Source organism: Amblyraja radiata, chromosome 2, assembly GCF_010909765.2.
Source record: "Amblyraja radiata isolate CabotCenter1 chromosome 2, sAmbRad1.1.pri, whole genome shotgun sequence".
NCBI lineage: Eukaryota > Metazoa > Chordata > Chondrichthyes > Rajiformes > Rajidae > Amblyraja > Amblyraja radiata.
The window spans coordinates 51,013,758-51,037,053 of NC_045957.1; the positions used below are offsets into that span (position 1 = coordinate 51,013,758).

At 41.9% G+C, this 23,296-nt stretch overlaps 1 protein-coding gene across 1 annotated transcript in view; it reads left to right on the forward strand.

The window, feature by feature from the left end:
- The first annotated feature begins 842 nt into the window (after positions 1-842).
- The window catches only part of dnah11 (dynein axonemal heavy chain 11), a 317,498-nt gene continuing 295,044 nt past the window's right edge, over positions 843-23,296 (forward strand). The window contains exons 1-3 of the mRNA XM_033046160.1: positions 843-1,229; positions 5,793-5,936; positions 19,894-20,093. Of these exons, the coding sequence (XP_032902051.1) occupies positions 954-1,229; positions 5,793-5,936; positions 19,894-20,093 (620 nt within the window). The 5' untranslated portion in view covers positions 843-953. The remainder of the gene's footprint in view (positions 1,230-5,792; positions 5,937-19,893; positions 20,094-23,296) is intronic.

A 23,296-nucleotide genomic window follows, 5' to 3' on the forward strand; every position in this document is an offset into this window, starting at 1 on the left:
ATTTTACTTCCCTCGAGCATGAAGGAGAGTTCCAGTGACCTCATAGGACCTCCTAGGACCACATGTCGACCATGCTGCGAGTTTGAGTCGATGGCAAACTCTTCTAAACTCGCAGATTAGATTACCGCAGTGGGACAGCCCCTGCGACCTAATCCGCGAGTACTGGCGAGTTGGCCCTCGAATCATACTCTCAGCATGGTTGACACGAGGTCGTAGGAGGTCTTCGTAACTCTCCTTCATGCTCGAGAGTGGTCTCCACTTACTCGAGGCCTCAGCGAGGTCAATATGTTAAAAAATGCCCGCGAGTAAAAAAGGTAACCATGGAAAAAATCTATAGTTTTTTACTCGTAAGCTTAGTCGTAGTCGGTCGTAGTAGATCGGCATGTTAGTCATAGGTAATCGAGGGTAGTCGAAGGTAATCGAAGATAGTCGTAGATTGACGTCATCATAGTCGAAGGGAGGTCGTCTTCACTCTCTAGTATTTGGTGTCCAATTTTCCTGAAGTTAGTCATAGCTAGTCGAAGCTGGTATTCAACATAGTCATTTTTTTCCAAACTCTTCCAAACTCACCAATTAGGTCGCCCAAGTGGGACAGCCCCTTTAACGTTCGCATCTAACCTGAAATATTTCCTGGGAAAATGCTGATTGTATTATTCCCACTACGTTCACGTTTGCTTTCCCCTGTTTTACGCATTTAGTGCAACGTTGAATGTCAATTTTCACCCTGGGCGGTATTAATTTGCTCCGGGCAGGGAGTGTGGGTTGGAGGTGGAATGATTCATTGGTGGGGAGGTGGCAGCGACTGCAAAGGCTTCATTCTGCTGCCTCATTCCCAAGGAAACCAGAGCGCGGCAGCAATCAGCGGTCAGCTGTGTCTGCAAGTGGTTGCTCGCGATAAGCCAGGCGGCTCCAAGGGTTGCAGAAGTTGGGCACTCTTGAATTAAACAAACAAAATGAACGCGGTTGAAAGTAAAGCTGCCAAGAAAACTCCTAAAGTGGAAAGAATGGCCGAAGAAGATGAGGAAAACCAGGAAGCGAGCCTGGCAGACGACGAGAGGGTGCAATACATTGCAGAGCGCGTCGTCTGTTCGCTGAGACTGCGAGCAGACAAGTGGCTGCAGTTCATCCGGAGGGCAGAGAATCAGACCGTCCTGGCGGAGTTTCTGCACCGTGAACGTTTGCTTGTGTGCTTCCTCAGCGGCGCCGGGCTGCTCGTAGCCTCCTGTGGGGTAAGGTCGCCGACTGCTAGGACCTGCTAAAAGTTGCAGAACGTGACCTTTGTGTAACTACAAAGAAGCGCCTTTTGACCTCCCCCACCCCAAGTGCTACCGAAGTCACCCATTGCATACAGATATTAGGCGAAAAATGCGATTTGAATACCAAAGGAGCCCAAAACAGTATTTTAGTATTTATTTAGTTCTGTTTGGCAGAAACACCATGAAACTTTTTTTTTCATAAGTTAACTGAAGTGTTTTGGTTTTGTTGACATTAATTTTGAAAACAACATCCTGTGTGACCAGTTTCTTTGAATTTCAGATTCAGGAATTTATCTTTCTTTCAACAACATTCGCAGCAGTAAACAGTAAAAGGGGCCAAAACACCAATCACTTTGCACACTTAGATCTTTGAAACTACCACCCATTTGCAACCTTCCTTTGTTTCAAGTCGTTTGAGCACTTTGTGTGTTCAAATGTGTGCCCATCATTTCTGGACACTTTTACAGTCTTGTTTGAATATTTGCAATCTGGTTTCTGACCCACCCTCCCCAAAAAGTCCTGAAGCACCTCAAATTTACGAATGGTATACAGTGTAATGATGCCAGATTTAATTTCATCTTTCTTAGCCTTCTTCCTTCAACCGTTGATGTTGTTGACTAATCCTTCCACTTCTAGTCAAGAGTGTTTTATTGTCATATGTCCAGCATTGAACAATTACATTCTTTCAGCAGCACAACATCTATGTAAACATAGTACTCTGTAAGCACCGTCATAAACAAAGATCAGGATTTAAAAAACCCCCAATATTAGTGCAAAGACAAAAACAAGAAGTAACATTCTATCCGATGGAACCTTGCTTGCCTGATTCCATTCATAGCCAGAGACTGGTCTTGAATGGTCTCTTCCCTCACCTAAGCCATTAGCTTGGTTAACCTTAGCTATTTCCTATTTCCCTTCTACTTGTTGCCAGTAATAGGGGGGCTGCACGTAAGGTCACTGGGTCATAGGGCTTGACGCACGGAGCCGCTCAATCCATCTGGAAGACATCCGTCACGTATATGTTATTAATGCAAGAAACGCGTACTTTCTTACCAGTTAAAAACCGCCAAAATGTTGAATTTTTGCGCTGAAAAAAATAGTGGAAGTCGGGGTAAGTGTGAGAGACATGTACCCAACTTTAGAATTCCAAAAGTGAAGCAAAATTAAGAGAAGCGAGAGCTGAAGGGACAACAGCAGCTAAAGTGCTTGGCGAACATTGGCCGTGCAGATATCGTAATTGAAAATATCGGAATTATCGCGTTTGCTCACTGCATTTCATCAACAGTGAGGCATTATTTGTGTTTTTTCTTGATTCCTATGGTATTTAAAAAGTCTCAGAAGTGATCAATCTGGCTGTATATTTTTCTTCAGATGTGTTTTCATTTTGTACGTAAAAACCCACTTGAGAACCATGGGCGATTTAAAAAAATTACAGCCAGATTTATCACTTCTGAACTTTTTAGATGCCAAAGAAATCAAGAAAAAACACAAATAATGCCTTAGTTGATGAAATGCAGTGAGCAAACGGCCAATGTTCGCTAAGCACTATGTCTGTTGTTGTCCCTTCAGCTCTCGCTTCTATCCACCATCATTTTTCCTCACTTTTGGAATTCTGAAGTAGGCTAAATGTCTCGCACGCTTATCCCGATTTCCATAATTATTTACAACGCAAAAATTGACATTTTTGGCGGGTTTTAACAGGCCCGCTACGTTGGAAACAATGGTAAGTGCCTACCTACAGTACATCGCGTGTAATCCATTAGGAGTAGCGTAGCAACACTACTGGTCTTGTGTCGTGATCCGACTGCCGTGAAACCTCCCTATACAGCCAGACATAAAAACAGTTTTTATCCACGAGTAGTTGCTCTACTCAAAAGCCAAAAATCTGTAGCCTCCCTTTGATCTGGTATTTTGTTGGTTCACATGCTTGATCAATGGTGTTTTATCATTAATGTTTTATTATTCTTAATGTTTAGTGTTTTCTGAGTCATTCGTAACTGTCACTGTATGTCATGTTGTTACTTGTGGGTGGAGCACCAAGGCAAATTCCTTGAATATGAATGCTTAGCCAATAAACTTTCTTACTTACTTACTTCTACTTGCTGCACTCTGCAACATAATTTGAAAACACGCTGTGTATTTAATGTGACCGACATTGGTTCCTGGTTAAGCAACGCTTTGATTTTAAAATTCTCACCCTTGTTTTCAACTCCCTCCATGAGTTTGTCTGACTGAAAAGATTGCAGAATGGATCCACTTGGATGGTCTGAAGAAGGGTCTCGATCTGAAACGTCACTTGTTTCTTTTCTCCGGAGATCCTGTTTGAGCTGCTGAGTTTCTCCATCTTTTTGTGTCTTATCTTTGGTTAAAATGTTCAGTAGGATATGGTGCCATGTCAAATTTGTCATATGCACAAATATGGTGAGGAACAGGATCCATGAAATTCCATCACGTTAGATTTCTAGTCAGTGAAATTAACTTCCAATGCCCTGATCCCTTTGCCATTGAATGTGAACTTGTGCAGGTGATGTGCTGAGACCTTTTGTTAGGGGTGGGAAATCCTGGCACATGTGTGGCCCAAATGGAGCAAAACACTTTAAGACTCACAGAAAGCAGTTTGTTGTGATGCTGCTGAATAGGTGCTAAGATAACACAGGGTGAAGTTGCTTGGTCTCAATACTGATTTGAAAGCAACAGTGAAGATGGTGAATTCTGTTCACGGGTATGAGAGGCTCATGGAAATTCTGTCCAAAGATCATTAGTATTGAGCGTATGGGATTTGGTCTAAGTGCATATGTATCGTTGGAGCGTATCGTTGCGTCGCAACTTCATTCCCACCTCCTTGCGTATAACCTACTTGAACCCCTCCAATCTGGCTTTCGCCCCCTCCATAGCACAGAAACTGCTCTCCTCAAAGTCCTCAACGACCTCCTCACCTCTGCTGACACTGGTTCCCTCAACATCCTCATCCTCCTCGACCTGAGCGCAGCCTTCGATACAGTGAACCATACCATCCTGCTCACCAGACTCAAGGACCTCGGCATTGAAGGCTCTGCACTCAGCTGGCTCCGTTCCTACCTTTCCAACAGATCCCACTTCATCTCTCTCCACAACCACACCTCTGCTACAGCCGCAGTCACTCAAGGCGTTCCCCAAGGCTCCGTACTCGGCCCCCTCCTCTTCATCATCTACATCCTCCCCCTTGGTCAGATACTCCGCCACTTCAATCTGGACTTCCACTGTTACGCTGATGACACCCAGATTTACCTTGGCACCAAATCCCCCCACAACCCCCCCCTCTCCCATATCAACTCCTGTTTGTCAGCTATAAAAACCTGGATGCAACATAATTTCCTCAAACTCAACAGCGATAAGACAGAATTCCTCCTCATAGGCTCCAAAGCCACACTCAGCAAAATCAATAACCCCACTCTCACCATCGACGGCACCACTGTCTCCCCATCTCCCCAGGCCCGCAACCTTGGCGTGATCTTTGATTCCACCCTCTCCCTTGAGCCTCACATCCGCCATGTCATTAAAACCTCCTTCTTTCATCTCCGCAACATCGCCAAACTCAGACCCTCTCTCACTCCGCCTGCTGCTGAAAGACTCATCCATGCCTTCATCTCCTCCCGACTGGACTATTGCAACTCACTTCTCCTTGGCATCAGCTCCACCTACATCAACCGACTCCAACTGGTCCAGAACGCAGCCGCCCGACTCATCACCCACACCAAATCCTGGCATCACATCACTCCAGTCCTCAAAAAACTTCACTGGCTTCCCATCTCCCACCGGATCACCTACAAAATCCTGGTCCTCACCTACAAAGCCCTCCACCATCTGGCCCCCACATATCTCATTGACCTCCTCTCCCCCTACCAACTCTCACGGTCCCTCAGATCCACATCAGCCGGTCTCCTCTCCATCCACAAGTCCAACCTCCGCAGTTTTGGGGACAGAGCCTTCTCCAGGGCAGCTCCCAGGCTCTGGAACTCCCTCCCCCAACTGATCCGCAATTCCGTGTCCCTCCCCATCTTCCAGTCCCGCCTCAAGACCCATCTCTTCACCTCTGCCTATCCTTAGCCCCACGTCCCCGTCCCTTTTCATCTGTGCATTAATTGCCTCATGCTGTGTTTTGTATTGAATTCTGTCTTTACTTTGTGTACTAGTCATGTCTCTACTATTTATTTCATTCCCCTTACATGTTTTTCCTATACATGCTCAATTTTTGTAAGGTGTCCTTGAGACTCTTGAAAGGCGCCCATAAATAAAATGTATTATTATTATTATTATATGTGACCAGATGATTGTGAATGATCTGTTGTTTAGAAATGCTTACAAGGTGAATATTAAGAAGCAAAGTAAATATTACAAGTAAAGAATGTTTTAGGCTCTTGGCAACATGGGAAGAGGTTAAGTTGCAGAACTTATGATCTTATTGTGCACAATGTATATTTTGTACACAACATCTGGCATGCAAATAAAAAAGTAAATATTAATTGACAACTAATAGTACTAATTTTAATTTTTCAGCTTCCCTCAAATTTGAAAAATAAAGCTGTGTACATATTCAAGAAAGTTAAATGCCCCATTCTAAAAGAGAATTACAGAAAAAATCTTGTATTTGGTCATTTGGCTGGAACACCACTTAATCAAATAACTACACTGGTCGAAGAGGTGAGTGCTTTACTACAAGTGTACACAAAGCTAAATTAAATCTACTTTTAACAGGCTTGGCATGTATGAATGTATGCTTAATGAATTACTTTGCTTGAGATTACATTTACTAAATACATTGGATGGGATTGTGTTTTGTGAACAGAAATTCTCCAATGAACCATTAGTTACCCGTTCTACATATAACTTATTTGCTTCAAATTTACAGGTGAGGTGAAAGCCAGAGTCATGAGACTCACCACATGGCTTAGTAGTGGCACCGGATTACACTGAGATGAGTGGAGGATGCATTGTGCATTTGGCTCTTCGGCTTTATGTTATTAACTCAATATTGGCTGTGGAGTGGAGATATTTATAATATGTCCATCTCTACCTGATGCAGTAGATACAAGTATACATGTACCTTTGTGGGGCTGGAATGTGAGCACAGATGGCAGTTCAGATCAAACCAAATCCACATTAAAAAAAAATTCTGTCAAAGCATGGAATGAAATTCAGTTTGTTTTACTATAAAATATGTATGTTTTAGAATAACTGAAAAGATGAGTTTTGCATGTTACATACATGACCTATTATAGTGTGAACATAGGATGAGGATAATATACAGAGTGACATGGCGTCTTACAGCGCCAGAGACCCTGACTTGCGGGTGCTGTCTGTCCGGAGTTTGTGTGTTCTCCCCATGACCTGCGTGAGATGTCTCCGGGGTCTTTAGTTTCCTCCCACACTCCAAAGACATACATAGGTTAATTGGTTTGGTGTAATTGTAAATGGTCCCTAATGTGTAGGATAGTGTTAGTGTACGGGGATCGCTGGTCGGCACGGACTCGGTGGGCCAAGGGGACGGTTTCCACAATGTGTCTCAACTAAAAACTAAAATAAACTAAACTACATATTATTGAAAAAGCTGGAAATTTGATGGTTGAGCAGAAAGTTAAATGTTAATCTGATATATGGTCTGTGGTGTAAGCAAAAATGTAACAGATGCCAGTGATGGAATTGGTGATAAAGATGGTAAACAACATTTGAGATGAGATATTGAATACCCTGCCTCACTTGAGTCCTTGTGTGCTTGGTATGGCAACATTAGTTGGTTGAGTTAAAAAACCTCACAGGGAAAATTGTGCCAAGTCAAATGCGAGCTACGGTTCAGAAGAGAATGTAGGTGAAATAGACACAGGTAGAGTTATAAAGTCACACAACATGCAACATGCTCTTTGGCACAACTTGTCCCTGGCAACCAGAGTTAGACGATGGCAGGCCAAACCTTGGTTGGGTATATTGGCAAAATAGGTGATTATGATAAAAAATAAGGGGCAAACAATAGGTATCTGGAGTGAATGGACATGTTTTTTTGTACTAATGATAAGTACAGGTGTGTGATTGAAGGAGAAAGTGTGCAAAATGAGGCTGTTTGTGAGCACAAAAACGATTCTGCTTGTGGAGGTTCATTTACTGAACACCAACTGACTGGCTAGCACCTTCACACCCCCTCCCCCCTTGGCCTTGCTCTGGTTGTGAGTGCAGTGGTAGTAACAGCAGTGTCTTTATCGGGCTCAAATCATGCTGGTGAAAAAGACAGTTTCAGTGGGAAATCCATTCAGCTCAAATAAGATGGATTGTTTTAACCATGGGAAAATGGGACTCGTAGATCACTTTGCAAAGACAGATAAAGCATAACGATTGCAGATAGTGACAGTATGTACATGCCCTGCTGGCAAGGTAGACAATATAAAAGGTAGTCACAGAAAGATATTCTGCACACATTTGAAATAAATGAATGATAGCCACATTGTGCTTTCAACAGCATGTCACTGATAATGGAATTGCAGCAGTAGTTTTCTGACAACTGTGATTGTGAGTGATCAAAACCTTGAAGCAAGTTTAAATCCAGGTATAAATTATTACCTGAAGAGACATCAGCAATGTTCCATTAAAGTGCAGCAATATGGTACTTACTCAAATTAAACCTGGAACACGTTTGGTCAGATCAGGTGTACTGTTCTTCACAATCGATACCTATAATTATGGCTGATTATACACAGTCACATCAACAAATTCTTAATATTAATACAATTCATCCAGATCTAAGCAGGCACCTAATATGAAACACTGATGTGCGTAAAGATCATGCTACTGGCATCAAAAGTCACGAGGCACATATTTGCATTTTGCACAATACATAACTAAAATATTGCAGATGCAAACCTGTTCCAAAATCATTCAAAGCAAATGAGAAAGAACAGTAAAAACTGGAATGTCATGGAGTCCCAGTGAAAGTACAGCTTAAATGGATGATACCCAGTGTGCTAGTCCCCAAATCAAGCATTACTGTTTCCTGGTGATTACAGCAAGGCACAAAGCAGTACATGATCAATGGTAACCCCCCACCTGCATCCTAAAATTTGCATCCAAAATTTAAATAAAATGCATGTTAAGCCAAATCTGTAAAAAGAGAAAGAGTTAACAATTCAGGACAATCCTATATATGCTTGTTTGTTTGTAACAAAGGGTCTTTGACCTGAAATATTAACTCTATTTGGTTTTTCACAGATGCTGCCTAACTTGATGAGCATTTATAGCATTTAAACATTTTTTTCAGACTTTTATCTTTTGTAATGTTTTGAACACGAATATTTACAAAAACCTCAGACAGTTTGAAATTTAAATAAATTAAGTACGAGTCCCCCCTGAGTTACGATGGGGTTCTATTCTTGAAAACTGTTAGTAACCCAAACAGTTCACGTTAAAAATGCAGCCTCCTGCCAATTTATTTAAATAGAAACATAGGCCAACCGGGGAATTATGTAGTTAAACTAGGAGCAATGATATTGCCTCGAACAGAGTTCCTACATAGCAGAAGATGCCTGAAACACTTGGCATTAAGCAATTATGTGGGCCGAGCATCAAAAATGTGTCTAGAAATCGATTTTCGTGAACCACGTCACGGAACTACATGAAATTTTCCACAGATTTAGATGAAATACAATTGAGAAGGATGTCATAACTCGTCAGTGCCGAAAGTTGCACATTAATTAATTAAACTTAGAAAATTAGATCGGGAAAGTAAGTGCCATCTAGCGGCCAATGCCCATATTACACCATGGGCAGCCTATTTCCGTGTTGCAGTCCATTTAAACTATATATTATTATACATATATATATATATATATATGACTTGTAAATATGTCTGTAATCATATATAATTAAGTATAATTATATTATATAAAAATAATATGATGAATATAACTGTGAGCATTTTTTAATGACACTGTCGCAGAGGTACTGCTCCTGAACCAGCCTAATTAATGGGTGAGGGCAGTTCTTGTGGGTTCCTCCCTTTACTGAACCCCACTGACTGCCAGTGTACAGAGTGGGGGTCACAGCCATAGTGGGACTGGGGCAGTTCCAGGCTGGGGGACAGTCCTGCAAGGCATCTTTCAGGCGCTTTAATAGGAAATGTAATGAGACTGCAGCAGAGGTCCCAGGTTTTAAGGGCTCATGAACCTGCCTAATTAAAGGGTCAGGACCGATCCTCTGGGTTCCCCCGTTTACTGAACCCCACTGACTGCCATAGTGGGGGTAACGGCCATAGTGGGACTGGGGCAGTGCCAGGCTGGGTAACAGACCTGTAAGAGGCCTGTCTTATTTCTGATGTAAATGTCCCATCCTGACCAAGAATCGAATGCTCTGATGTTTACTCGATGAGTATTCAATTTAAGCAACAATGAGCCTATATTTATGTTAGACCCCCCCGATGGTGCCTTTGCAAATGAGGGCTATTACCTTTAACCTAAAATAACCCTAAAAGTGTTGCATTGTTTGAGTATCTGTAGTTTGTGTGTGTGTCTGTGTATACCTGTCAAATGTGTGTATGTGGATGTGTGGATGTATGTGTGTGCATGGATGTGTACATGTATGTCTGCGTGCAGATGGATGTGTGTGTGCGCAAATGCTTGTGTGCATGTGTGTGTGTACATGCATGGAAGTGTGCGTATGGATGGATGGATGTGTGTGTGGATGTGTGTATGTGTGGATGCATAGGTGGACTGTCTCACGGTCATTCACCAGCACGTGGATTATCATAAGTAATTCACTCATTGTTTAAATAATTTGACCAAATAAACAGTGAAACGATCGACATTAAAATAAAACTTTATATAATCATTTATTTCCCCAATTTATTTGTTTACATTACATCTGATCTTCATCTGAATATTCTTCATCAGATTCAAAGTCTTTTGATGTCCAATGATAAGTTAGTTCAAGTTCAAGTGGAGGGTCAGGCAGAGGCTACAAAAAAAAAACTTTTCATAGTCATTAAGTCTGCATGGACTTCAATTCATAAAATTTCAGCCTCTTCTTAATGTTAATGAGAATAACATTGTTACTACCATAGATAAATTAGTTCAAGTTCACATACACCAATTCATTTCTACATAAACATCAGCCATTTCTTACTCCAATGGAAGCCTATAAAGTGCAGTGAATAATTCCTCAGTTTTTCTCCCGTGGTCGGGGCCTGGAAACGGCCGCTACGGACGGCACTATGTACAGCCTTCCCCCCCCCCCCCCCCCCCCCCCCCCACGGAGATGATCCAAACACATTCCACATTCGCGAATCGGCCGCTTCTTAATTGAGGCCGTGGCTTCACTATGTTAAGTACATAGGCCCCGCGGTTTGAGCACTTTTTCCCGGTAAGTTATCGCAGGCAGCTCCAGGAATAGATGTTAAAGAAAACTTATTAGACTTCACCAAGCTGGCATTAGTGGAAATGTTTAATTTACTTTGTTATGGATTCACATAGTTTAGGCCCAACTTCATGAATGAGTGAGTGAGTGAATGAATGAATGAGTGAATGTACAGCCTCCAAATCTCATTTTTTCACATTTTAAAAGGGTGCAATAAAATTAATTAAAGTCCATACAGATTAATTTTCATAAATTCAGGCTTTAGATCTTACCTTTCAGTTCCAGTTGATTCACAAAGTTTGACTGGTTTCACCAATTGGCTGCCCTCTTTGTGTTGCAGCACCTCAGCAGGAACTTTCCTTTCAAGGCTTTGTTCCACTTCTATCCACTTAGCTGCACATTCTTCAGACTTCTTAATGCTTTTCTCACTAAATTCAATTACCCTGCTGCGAGTTTCCACAACATGTAATCCACAGAACAACAAAGAACCTTCATCGGAATCTCAAGTAAAACTGGCATCAGTAGAAGCACTCTCAGCCATGTTGTGTGCTCCCTGCCTAGCTAGCCTGAAACAAAGCGCGTGATTGGCCAACTGGCGTCCGACTCCATGTTAAACATGCTTTGATTGGACTAAAAATACCCGAATTTAATAAAAATGTGCAAGTTTTGTTCTTGACGAGTTTCAGGGATGATTTATATAATATTTTTACACAATATGTGAAAATTTAATGTAGTTCCATGAGTTGGGTCACGAAACTGCACAAAAAAGTTTTGTGGTGATCAAACTGTTCGTCACCCGTCCAAATATATTTAGAGGGATACCACTGTTTCCCAAGTATATTCAAATAAATGCCTTGGATTATTATTCTACTTTTAACATAAATAACATGACATAAATAAATGACATAATATCTGTTCTTTGCATGCAACGGTTTCTGTTTGGTGCAGAGACATATGTCTGCCACTATCATGAATGTACCTTGAATATATTCAAGCATCACAATTGCTGGTTAACTTGAAGGCTCATCAAAATTTAATGAAGAGCTTTTTCAAGCCCTGGGGTATTCCCTTTAATCTTGAATAATGATTTTTAACACCACTCGCATCAAAGCCAGTCTGAAAACTTGTAAACCAGATTTGAGCAGGCCATAGGCACACAGGACTATGTATGTTGTAATCTGGAGCAAAAATACAAATTACTCGTGGAACTCAGTGGGTCAAGCAGCATCTGTGTATGGCCCTTAGAATTTCATCAGCAGTTTGTTTATAGCAGACTATTTCAGTGTTACTGCAGACCAGAAAAATAATCATGGTCTGTTATTGTTACATGTATACAGGCCAGTAAGCAAGACTACAAAGGGGCAAAATTGGGGCTGTAGGAACAAACATAATCAGAACTGCACAGAAGGGCAGAGAGTAAAATCATTGCAATTGCAGAGATTTTAGCGAAATAAATTGAGATTTTTTTATTTATTTTTTTTAATATTTTATTTTATTAGAAGTAAGTACAGTCATATGGCACCAAAGTGCCTAATATATATTTTCATAATACATTTTATGTACAACTTCTTTTTTTTTTTTTTTGTTACACTGAAAAAAGATTAGAATAAGAAAAAGAAGTTAGATAGTAAAGGATAGAAAGATGTGAAATATATAGTGTGTGAAAAAAGAAAACGAGTAAATGAAGAAAGTTGAGAGAGAGAATAGAGAAAAGAAAAGAAAAGAAAAACAGAGAAGGAGATCATTATTTATAGTCTTGACCAACCCTCGTCCAGTCCTGAAACAGTTATTTTTTACAATTGTGTTGCACCATATGATTCCAAAAAAACGACGAATGGAGACCAACTCGTTATGAATTGGTCTGATTTATCCAAATTGAGATTTTAAGGGCATAGAAAATGATACATTTTATAATAGAGACACAGCACTATTCTGATGTCAGAATTTAACGATGGCTTGGCCCGACTGAAACATTCGTTGGGCAAACTATTGCCAGATTTATGGAATTTTGGCAGAAAGTTCTTAATTGTCTTTAGTAGCTTTCTGGCTGTTAAACATGCATTTTGTTCTGTATCAGTCTGTATCAACATTTTTAGTATTTGCTCCACTTAGATACTTTGTTCAAACATAATTTCTGCAATTGGAAATCAACTCTGCAGGGCCAATTCACTTATATTCAATCAGGTATTTTTGCTACTGCATCTTCGTTTTTCGTTTTGTTATACACATAGAACAGTGCAGCACAGGAACAGGGCCTTCGGCTCACAATGTCCTTGCTGAATATGATGCAAAGCAAAATGAATCACTTCTGCCTACAAATGATCCATACCCTTCCATTCCCTGAATATTTACATGCCTATCTAAAAGCCTCTTAAATGCCACTATTGTACAGTGCCTTCCATAAAGTTTGGGACAAAGACCCATCATTTATTTATTTGCCTCTGTACCTCACAATTTGAGATTTGTAATAGAAAAAATCACATGTGGTTAAAGTGCACATTGTCAGATTTTAATAAAGGTCATTTTTATACATTTTGGTTTCACCGTGTAGAAATTACAGCAGTGTTTATACATTGTCCCCCCCCCATTTCAGAAGTCTGTAGTATGCTTGGGATCATTGTCTTGCTGTAGAATGAACCGCCGGCCAATGAGTTTTGCGGCATTTGTTTGAACTTGAACAGGTAGGATGTGTCTATACCATTCAGAATTTATTATGTTACTACCATCAGCAGTTGTATCATCAATGAAGAAAAGTGAGCCAGTATCTTCAGCACCATACATGCCCAGGTCATAACACCCCCACCACCATGTTTCACAGAATAAATTGTATGCTTTGGATCTTGGGCAGTTCCTTCTCTCCTCCATACTTTGCTCTTGCAATCACTCTAATACAAGTTAATCTTCGTCTCATCTGTCCACAATACCTTTTTCCAGAACTGTGGTTGCTCTTATAAATACTTCTTGGCAAACTCTAACCTGGCCATCCTATTTTTGCAGCTAACCAGTGGTTTGCATCTTGCAGTGTAGCCTCTGTATTTTTGTTCTTGAAGTCCTCTGCAGACAGTGGTCATTGACAAATCCACACCTGACTCCTGAAGGGTGTTTCTGATCAGTCGGACAGGTGTTTGGGGTTTTTTCTTTATTATAGAGATAATTCTTCTGTCATCAGCTGTGGAGGTCTTCCTTTGCTTCCCAGTCCCTTTGCAATTAGTAAGCTCATCAGTGCTCTATTTCTTCTTAATGATGTTCCAATCAGTTGATTTTGGTAAGCCTAAAGTTTGGCTGATGTCTCTAACAGTTTTATTCTTGTTTCTCAGTCTCATAATGGCTTCTTTGACTTTCATTGACACAACTTTGGTCCTCGTGTTGATAAACAGCAATAAAAGTTTCCAAAGGCGATGGAAACATTGGAGGAAAGACTAGGTGCTGAGAGCTCTCCTATACCTGCATTAAGGAGGCATTGAAACACACCAGAGCAATTACAAAGGTAGACAAAAAAGCTGGAGAAACTCAGCGGGTGAGGCACCATCTATGGAGCGAAGGAATAGGCGATGTTTCGGGTCGCGATCCTTCTTCATTTTCCATCCACCACCCCCCCCCCCCCCCCACATAATAATAATAATATATCTTTTATTGTCATTGCACGTCAGTGCAACGAGATTTAGTGTGCAGCTCCACTGATGTCCAGGAAAGGTAAATAAATACAATACATAAATAAACAAGCTGAATTGATTGACGTGACCATCTGAGGGAGACTGTCCAAGGTGGGTGGGGGGGCACTCATTAGGGCCGGTTCAGAGCCGCTATAGCTCTTGGGATGAAACTGTTCCTGAGTCTGGAGGTTCGGGCGTAGAAGGCCTTGTAACGTCTGCCGGAGGGAAGTAGTTGAAACAGACCGTGGCAGGGGTGTGATGAGTCCTATGGATGCTGAGGGCCTTCCTGAGGCACCGCGTGTGGTAGATGCCCTCCAAGGCTGGTAGCTCTGTCCCGATGATCCTCTGCGCTCTGTTGACGACGCGCTGAAGAGCTCTCCTCTCCGCCTCCGTGCAGCTGAGATACCACACAGAGATGCCATACGTTAGTATGCTCTCTGTGGTGCAGCGGTAGAATGTTGTCAGCAGCTGTTGGGGCAGACCAGTCTTTTTTAATGTCCTCAGGAAGAACAGTCGTTGCTGTGCCTTCTTGACCAGCGCGGCGGTGTTTGTGGACCATGTGAGGTCTTCTGAAATGTGAGTGCCCAGAAACTTAAAGCTGGACACTCTCTCCACACTTTCCCCATAAATGGAGATTGGGTCGTATTCTCCAGAATGGGACCTCCTGAAGTCAATGATCAGCTCCTTGGTCTTGGAGGTGTTTAGTGCCAAGTTGTTATTGGCGCACCAGTCCGCCAGGTTCTGCACCTCCGCTCTGTATTTTGTTTCATCACCGTTGGTGATCAGCCCAATCACTGTTGTGTCGTCTGAAGAAGGGTCTCGACACGAAATGTCGCCATTCCTTCGCTCCATAGATGCTGCCTCACACGCTGAGTTTCTCCAGCTTTTTTGTCTACCTTCGATTTTTCCAGCATCTGCAGTTCTTTCTTAAACAGAGCAATTACAAACATCTGTGAAGCCATGTGTCCCAAACATTATGGTGCCCTGAAATGGGAGGACTATGTATAAACACAGCTGTCATTTCTACATGGTGAAACCAAAATGTATAAAAATACCCTTTAATAAAATCTGACAATGTGCACTTTAACCACATGTGGGGTTTTTTCTATTACAAATCTCAAATTGTGGAGTACAGAGACAAATAAATAAATGATGGGTATTTGTCCCAAACATTATGGAAGGCACTGTATCTGCCTCCACCATTATCCGTGGCAGCACATTCCAAGCACACACCACCCATTGTGTAAATAAAGTTGCCCTGCACATCTTCTTTAAATGTTGCCCCTTTCACCTTTCACCAAGCTATGCTCTCCAGTCTTTATATTTCCACCCAGGGAAAAAAGGTCTGATAATCTATAATATTTTTGAAATGGTTTTAGGCTCAAATCAGAAATTCAAAAATAAAATCAGTGAACACAAATGAATGAAGAATTATGTCTGAATTCCTAATATTCCCTTTAAACTCGTGTTGCTAAATGTGAACTGTTTATTTTGCATGGCTGGTTTTAACTAAAATAAATAAAAAGGTAAAATATTTCCTGTTTGAAAACCAAATCACATTTCTACTTAAAATGAAAACACAAAGTGCTGGAGGAACTCAGCAGGTCAGGCAGCATCTGAGGAGGGAAATGGACAGATGACACTTTAGGTTGGGACCCTTCAATCTGAAGTTGTGAACTCCTCTAGATTCTGGCTATTGCTGTTTTGCGTATTTCCGTCTAATACTTTCATTGGTTCTTAAATTCAAATATCTCTCTTTAATATTTAGTTGAAATTTCTTATTAGATTATAAGAGTAAATTTAATAGAATAAAAACAAATTTGTTCATTGGTTATTTTCTAGTCTTAATGATGTATCTGATTTTTGTTTTCAATGCCAAGATATTCATGCAATTTTGCACCTATTACAAACTTCTTGCTCTTGGCATTTTTTTTCGTGCAACAGTGCAGTCATGTTACATTAATTCAAACATTTCATTGTAGGTTCATTTGATTCTAATCATATGTACACTCACATTTTTTATTACTGATGGAAATATCCTATTGTTCTTGGGTGACATTGCGATGCCTGGTTTTTTTAATTCTTGGTTTGTTTGTTTAGCTGTTTGGCAGGTTGGTAGAAGAAAATCTTTCTCCCATGTCATGTTTTTTTTTTTACTCCAAGCTGGCTTGGGCTACTGATGTCCAGATATGTATAAAGGACAACAAAGCCATTGTCTGTTTTGCATGTCTAGTTTTATGTACTTGTTACCATGGAGTTAATAAGTAACCAGTGCACTCACTGCTAAACTGTCTTATGGCCCTTCTTCCAATGAAATATTACATAGAGCACACAAATATTTAAGTGATCTTTTGTTTGATTGTGTTTAATCCAATGATGATAATAGTGAAGAGATCAATAGAAAACTATCTTATTTTCATAATTCCTCCAACTCCATCGCCCCCTCACTAGCAACCATTCCTTGAACTAATACTAGGTGACTAAATGTCATGTACATCTTTTAGAGTCACCAAAAAGCACAAGCTGCCTCTCATCAACTCAGTGGAATAACAAATTTACCACCTATGAAACGGAAGAGTGGCTCAGGCAATGTTTACAAATTCCATTTCATTCCTGTTCTTTCAATTTTTTTTGATTAAGTAGGTCCAGTCATCAATCTTCTATCGCAAGTGCACCTGACAACCAATAATGATTGTTATACTTTTGAAGCTTTTTTTGTTGTAATTTGATATTTGAACACCATGTGCAGGATTCACCAGGTTAGTCTTCCTGGTACCTGCTGCATAATGTCAGCCTCAGTTTTTGAGCTGTTGAATTCACTGCAGGGCATGTACATGGACAGGAACAGCTTATCTGCCCATAATGTCTGTGTCGAACATGATGCTGAGACCAATTCTTATCTGCCTGGACATAATTCATATTCCTCCATTCCCTGCTCATGTCGGCTCATGTATGTTCTACATTGATGTAGTCTCTACTTTGCTAGGTAGAATTGAAAAAAATGAACGTTGATGGCCACATATCACATAGGAAGAGGAAGTAAGCTTAGGATCCTCTGGAAACGTAGCACTCAGATCAATGTACACATCAGATAATGGGGGGGGGGGGGGGGGTGCGTGTGTGTGTGACAACAGATGGTCAAAGGACAAAGTGAAACCTCGATAATGTTGCTCATTAAATGACTACAGTACTGATACTCCATATTAAAAGCATTGATTTGCCTTTAAAATTAATTCTGTAATAACATGTCAACGGTAGCAGTGACAATCGAACACTGCGGTTTTAATGTTTCACGTCTTCACAATTTAATTAACCCATCTTTATGGGTTAAAAGAAATAACATTGGGATTTAAAACACACTTGATTGCATTCCGTTATCAAACATAGTCAACATTCGCTCTGAAGACATTTCCAGCACAGTAGGGTCGGGGGGGGCTGTGAATCAGTGCGGGATGGATAGATGGCGGGGGGGGGGGGGGGGGGGGGGTGGTGAGAAGGCAGTCGGTGCGGGATGGATGGATTGAGGCAGGGGAATTAGTGCGTGTTGGTTGGTATAGGTAAAAATGTGAGGGGAGAGCGCGGGGGATGTCAGTGGGGTTGAATGGGGTGGATCAGTACGGAATTGACAGGTGGCATCAGTACAGGATGAATGGGGGGATCACTACAGGATGAATGAGGAATCAGTACAGGATGAATGGGCTGGGGGGGGGGTCAGTACAGTGTGGATCGGAGGGTCTGTGCAGGATGAATGGGTAGGTCACTACAGGATGGATGGGGGATCACTACAGGATGAATGGGAGTATCGTTACAGGATGTATGGGGGATAAGTACAGGATGAATGGGGGGGTCAGTGCAGTGTGGATCAGATGGTCTGTGCAGGATGAATGGGTTGATCGCTACAGGATGAATGGGGTTTTCAGTAAAAGATGAATGGGGGGGGATCAGTACAGGATGAATGAGGGGATAAGTAAAAGATGAATGAGGGAATCAGTACAGGATGGATCGGGGGGGGATCAGTACAGGATGAATGGGGGGAGGCAGTGCAGGAAAGGGGGTGAGTACAGGATGAATTGGGGGGCCAGTGTAGGATGGATGGGGGGTGGCATGAGAATCAATGCGAGGTGGATAGGGAGATCAGTGCAGGATGAATAGATTGGGGGGGGGGGGTAGATGGGGAGGGGAGCACAGGGGATATCAGTGAGGACTGAATAGAGGTAGGAATGGGGATCAGTGGAGAGGAGGGGTCCCAGGATAAGGGGGGTGTATGAGAGAGCGAGAGAGAGAGGGGGGGAGGTGGGGAGGAAGGAAGGTCAGCGTTCATCGGACAGGGACGGTATCATCGCCCCGCTGCCTTGGCCGTCCCTGTCCACCGCCAAATGCCGCCGCCAAAGGGGAGGGGGAGACAGGTGGGATCTCCTCGCCATCGCCACCCCTCCTCCGCCAGCCAACAGCAAGGTGCGGGGCCGAGTGGTGCAGGTGCCTCAGACGGTGAAAGGGGGGCCTCCCCCTCCTCCCAGCCTCGGCGTGTGGGAGGGTTTGTTTTGAAAGCGGTATCGCCGTTAGCGGATTGGCAAGCAGCGGCCGCTATCAGGGCGGGCGGGGTGCTGGAGGAGGAGGAGACTCTATCGCTGCCGCCGCTGTGCAGGGCCCGTAATTCGCTCCGACCCTCCGTCACCCCACACCCCGTATCTTTGCTCTGCACCACGACGTCGTCGCCGACACGAAACGTCACGTTCCTTTTCTCCAGAGATGCTGCCTGACCCACTGAGTTACTCCAGGTTTTCGTGTCTATCTTTGGTATAAACCAGTATCTGCAGTGACAAGCCGGGCACTGCGTGGGGCCCCCCTGAGGCGCGGGGCCCAATTGGGAGCAATTGGTCCAATTGGCTTAAGGCCGGCCTTGGGTTTTTGTTTAAAATCTCACATGTATTATCTCATCTGAAAATTACGGAGAGCTAGGGATGGGAGTTTGTCCTACAAGTTTGCATGTGAAACAGCATCTGGCCAACATGGTAGAACCAAGTTTCTGAAGTGCAGCATAACATTCACATGCTACTGAGGACAAATTTATAACCAGAGATGTTCCAACAATGGCAAATAAACAATAATCTTGAACAGAACCTACATATGATTTTTCTTTCCTCTCTGCCCTGCACACTGAGATGTGAAAGTGATATTTGAATCTTGCAAAAACAAATTCAAGTATGAAATACATTGACCAAGATTATTGACTGCAAAGATCAAACTTTGCTTGGATAGTTGATTTAAACCCATGTTGGAAATAAGCAAAGATAAGTATCTACATTTTATCATGATTTAGTTCTTTAATTTGTGAGTGTTTAATGTATTTTGTGACCCAAATCATATTTATAGCATTGACAGAAACCGAATGGTGGCACTCTGCTGTAACTTTCCTCTCAACTAATCTGCAGCAAGTCAATATTGGTTTAAACAACGAAAACAATCACAGACTTCAAAAATATAATGCACAATGAAATCTGTAAAGCTTTCAATATTCCTAGGTCTTGTTACATTATTAAAAATATTTTGTAAAATGTATCAGTCATAATGTGCATTTAAACCAATTAATATTTTCTCAATGTTTTCTCTAGATCTTTGTACCAGTCCTTTCAAGCAAGAGAAACCACAGAGCATGGCCACACTTTATTTCACAAGATGTAGATCGCCATGTCGAAGCTATTAGAAACAAGATTTATGTTGTGAATGGTCAAGCGATGGGACGGACCCTCCTCCCTATACCAAAGGCAACAGGCAAACTGGGAGGCAGCAATCGGAATGGGAATGGGAACAAGTAAGAGCAGTTGGTGAAAGTATTAAGTAGGCATAATAGACAATGGTGAACTCAGTTCAGATATATCTTAGCAAGCTGCAGTGCACTTGGATTTCTGTTAATTTACTTTAGAATCATTAATATTTGTGTCGCCAATAATTTGGAAAGACCGAGTGATGTTGCCGTTCATGTGCAATGCACTATGAGGGTATTTGAATATTAAATGACACAAAGTGCTGGAGTAACTGTGCAGGTCGGGCAGCATTTCTGGAGGACATGGATAGGTAATGTTTTGGTTTGGGTCCATTCTTCAGACTGATTGTAGTAGGGGGAGGGAAAGCAGGAAGAGAGATGCGGCAGGACAAAACCTGGCATTTGATAAGTGGATACAGGTGAGGGGGACTTTCATCTTTAGCCCATGGCCATCTGCCAATCAAACGCCCATCACCTGTATCCATCTATTACTTGCCAGGCATTGTCCTACCCATACCTCTCTTCCAGCCTTCTCCTCCTTAATTGAAGGGTCACAACCTTAAATGTCACCAATCCATTTCCTCCATAGACGCTGCCTGACCCACTAAATTACTCCAGCACCTTGTATCTGTGTTTGTAAACCCGCATCTGCAGTTCCTTTTGTCTACGTTTGAACATTGCCTGCTGTGTGGTATAATTGGCAGAGCTTAATGCATGCAAAATTATAAAACTTGTACAATTATCACTTTTACCACTAAATTTAGTTTTATCACTTAATTTAGTGCAAAATTATCTAACTTGCTGGTAATTCTTTTAAACTAAATGTTGAGCTCCATCTTGTTGGTGTTAAATACAAGCAATTTTTTACTATTAATCATTTGGATAAAAGTTGATTTCATTAGTCCAACACTTTCCAGTTTTCCAGGAAAGAATATAATATGGCATGTTTGAATGCTTTTTACTTTAAATCATGATGAATTATGTTGTATCGTCGTGTTTTTGAAACTTCCTTGTGATTGATACCTTTATTTAATCATAATTAATATTAATCAAATAAGCTGGTGCTTAGTTATTGCAGGTAGGACTTTCACCTGGCACAGGTTTCTCCAGTGAACACTTGTTCCTCAGGTAGTTACAAGAAAGGATATGAACAACGGTTGGGGCTATCGAATTTTATATACATGGCATCATGTGGTATTGATTAAGATGAACATAGACACGAAATGTTGAAGTAACTCAGCGGGTCAGGTAACATCTCTGTATAGAAGGAATGGGTGACGTTGCGGGCCGAGATCGTTCATTAGGATGCCACTGAAGATAGAATTTTGAGTTGTTTTATGGTTTGAAACCGAATTGTCTAGTTTTCTAAGGTAGTGAAATCATTTCTCAATCCTCATCACAATGTTGAAACTCCACCATCAACAAGTTTTTCACTAGAGTGGAACTAAATATTGAACAAATGAGAAAATGCCACTAGAGTTTGGCTGTAACCTGTTGGCTATTATCTGTTTTAGTTCATGTTATAGGAGCAGAAATAGGCTATTTGGTCCAATGAGTCTACTCCGCCATTCAATCATGTTGATCTTTTTTCCCTCTCAACTCCATTCTCCTGCCTCTCCCCATAACCTTTCAGACGCTTATTAATCTTGAATTTGTCAATCACAGCTTTAAAAATACACAATGACAGTCTCCGCAACAGTCTGTGGCAATGAATTCCTCAAATTCACCAACCTCTGACTAAAGATATTCCTCCTCATCTACTTTCTAAAATTATGTACTTACATTCTGAGGCTGCGCCTTCTGTTCCTAAATTCTCCCACTCTCTTTAGGAGCTCTTACTTGGAACAAACCGCTTAGTTGACCATATAACTGATCCCCATCCTGTATATTACCGACAAGTGGACTATCTACAGCATGCCTCACAAAGCATGGAAGAAATATGTCCACTATTTGTAGGCATGTCATTTACATACTGAATACACACTCTTGAAGCAGTCACTCTTCTTCACGCACCATCTCAGATTATCAAAAGAGCAGCACAAAAAAAATTTGTATGCTTTCAAAGCCTCCATGAAAAGTTGAAAATACCCATTAGCGCACGGCAATCCCTTGCCTCAACCACTTGATGTGGAGAAGTAATATTTGGGATTGCACTGAGAACCTAGAGCCTCTTTTCAGGAAGGTCAGGGAGGTCCAGTAAAAATGGTAGCATTGCACTGCCTCTTATTATTCGCTCATCTGCCTCTTTAAACATTTCCTTCCCCACATATGGCAGTCAGAATCCCTCATTAGATTCATCAGCTGCCCTAGAATACATGGACTGGAATGGAAATGTGTCATTCCTGGTCCTGTGGAAAATTCTGCTGTTTGGTTATTTTAATTTTACTTAATGAATCCAGTTTGATTTTTGTTTTGAACTTGATATTTAAATAAATAAGACGGAACAGTAAGACTGGAATATTTATTAATTACAGATGTTTGTTTGATCAAAAAGATTTGTTGTTTTCCCTTTAGTCATGTTTTTTGACTTCTCTAGTGCTTTTAACACCATCCGGGCTGCAATGCTAGGGAGCAAACTGACGAAGAAGCGGGTGGATGCTCCGTTGGTGTCCTGGATCACCAACTACCTGACTGGACGACCATAATATGTCAGGCTGCAGAACTGCATGTCTCGGGCATGGTAGTGAGCAACTCAAGGGCCCTACTAGGGACGGTCCTCTCTCCATTTCTGTTCACCATCTACACCTCAGACTTTAGATATAACTTGGCCTCCTGCAGGAGTTTTCCGATGACTCTGCAATTGTGGGCTACATCAGTGAGGGGAGGGAAGCTGAATACAGAGGTGTAGTCAACGACTTTGTTGTTGGCTGAATCACCTGCAGCTCAACACTGACAAGACTAAGGGGTTAGTGGTGGACTTTAGGAGGAGTGGAATACACCACTGTCCCCTGTCTCCATCAATGGTGTGGATGTGCAGTTTACCAAGGAGTACAGATACCTTGGAGTGTACCTGGACAGTAAACTGGACTGGTCCAAGAACGCTGAGGCCATGTTCAAGATGAGACAGAGCCGGCTGTACGTTTTGAGAAGGCTCTGCTCCTCCAACGACTGCAGTAAGGTGCTGCCGATGTTCTACCAATCGATGGTAGCCAGTGCCATCTTCTTCACTGTCGTGTGCTGGGGCAGCAGGGCGAAGGCCGCAGACGCCAATTGGATCAACAAACTCATCAGGAAGGCTGGCTCCGTCCTGG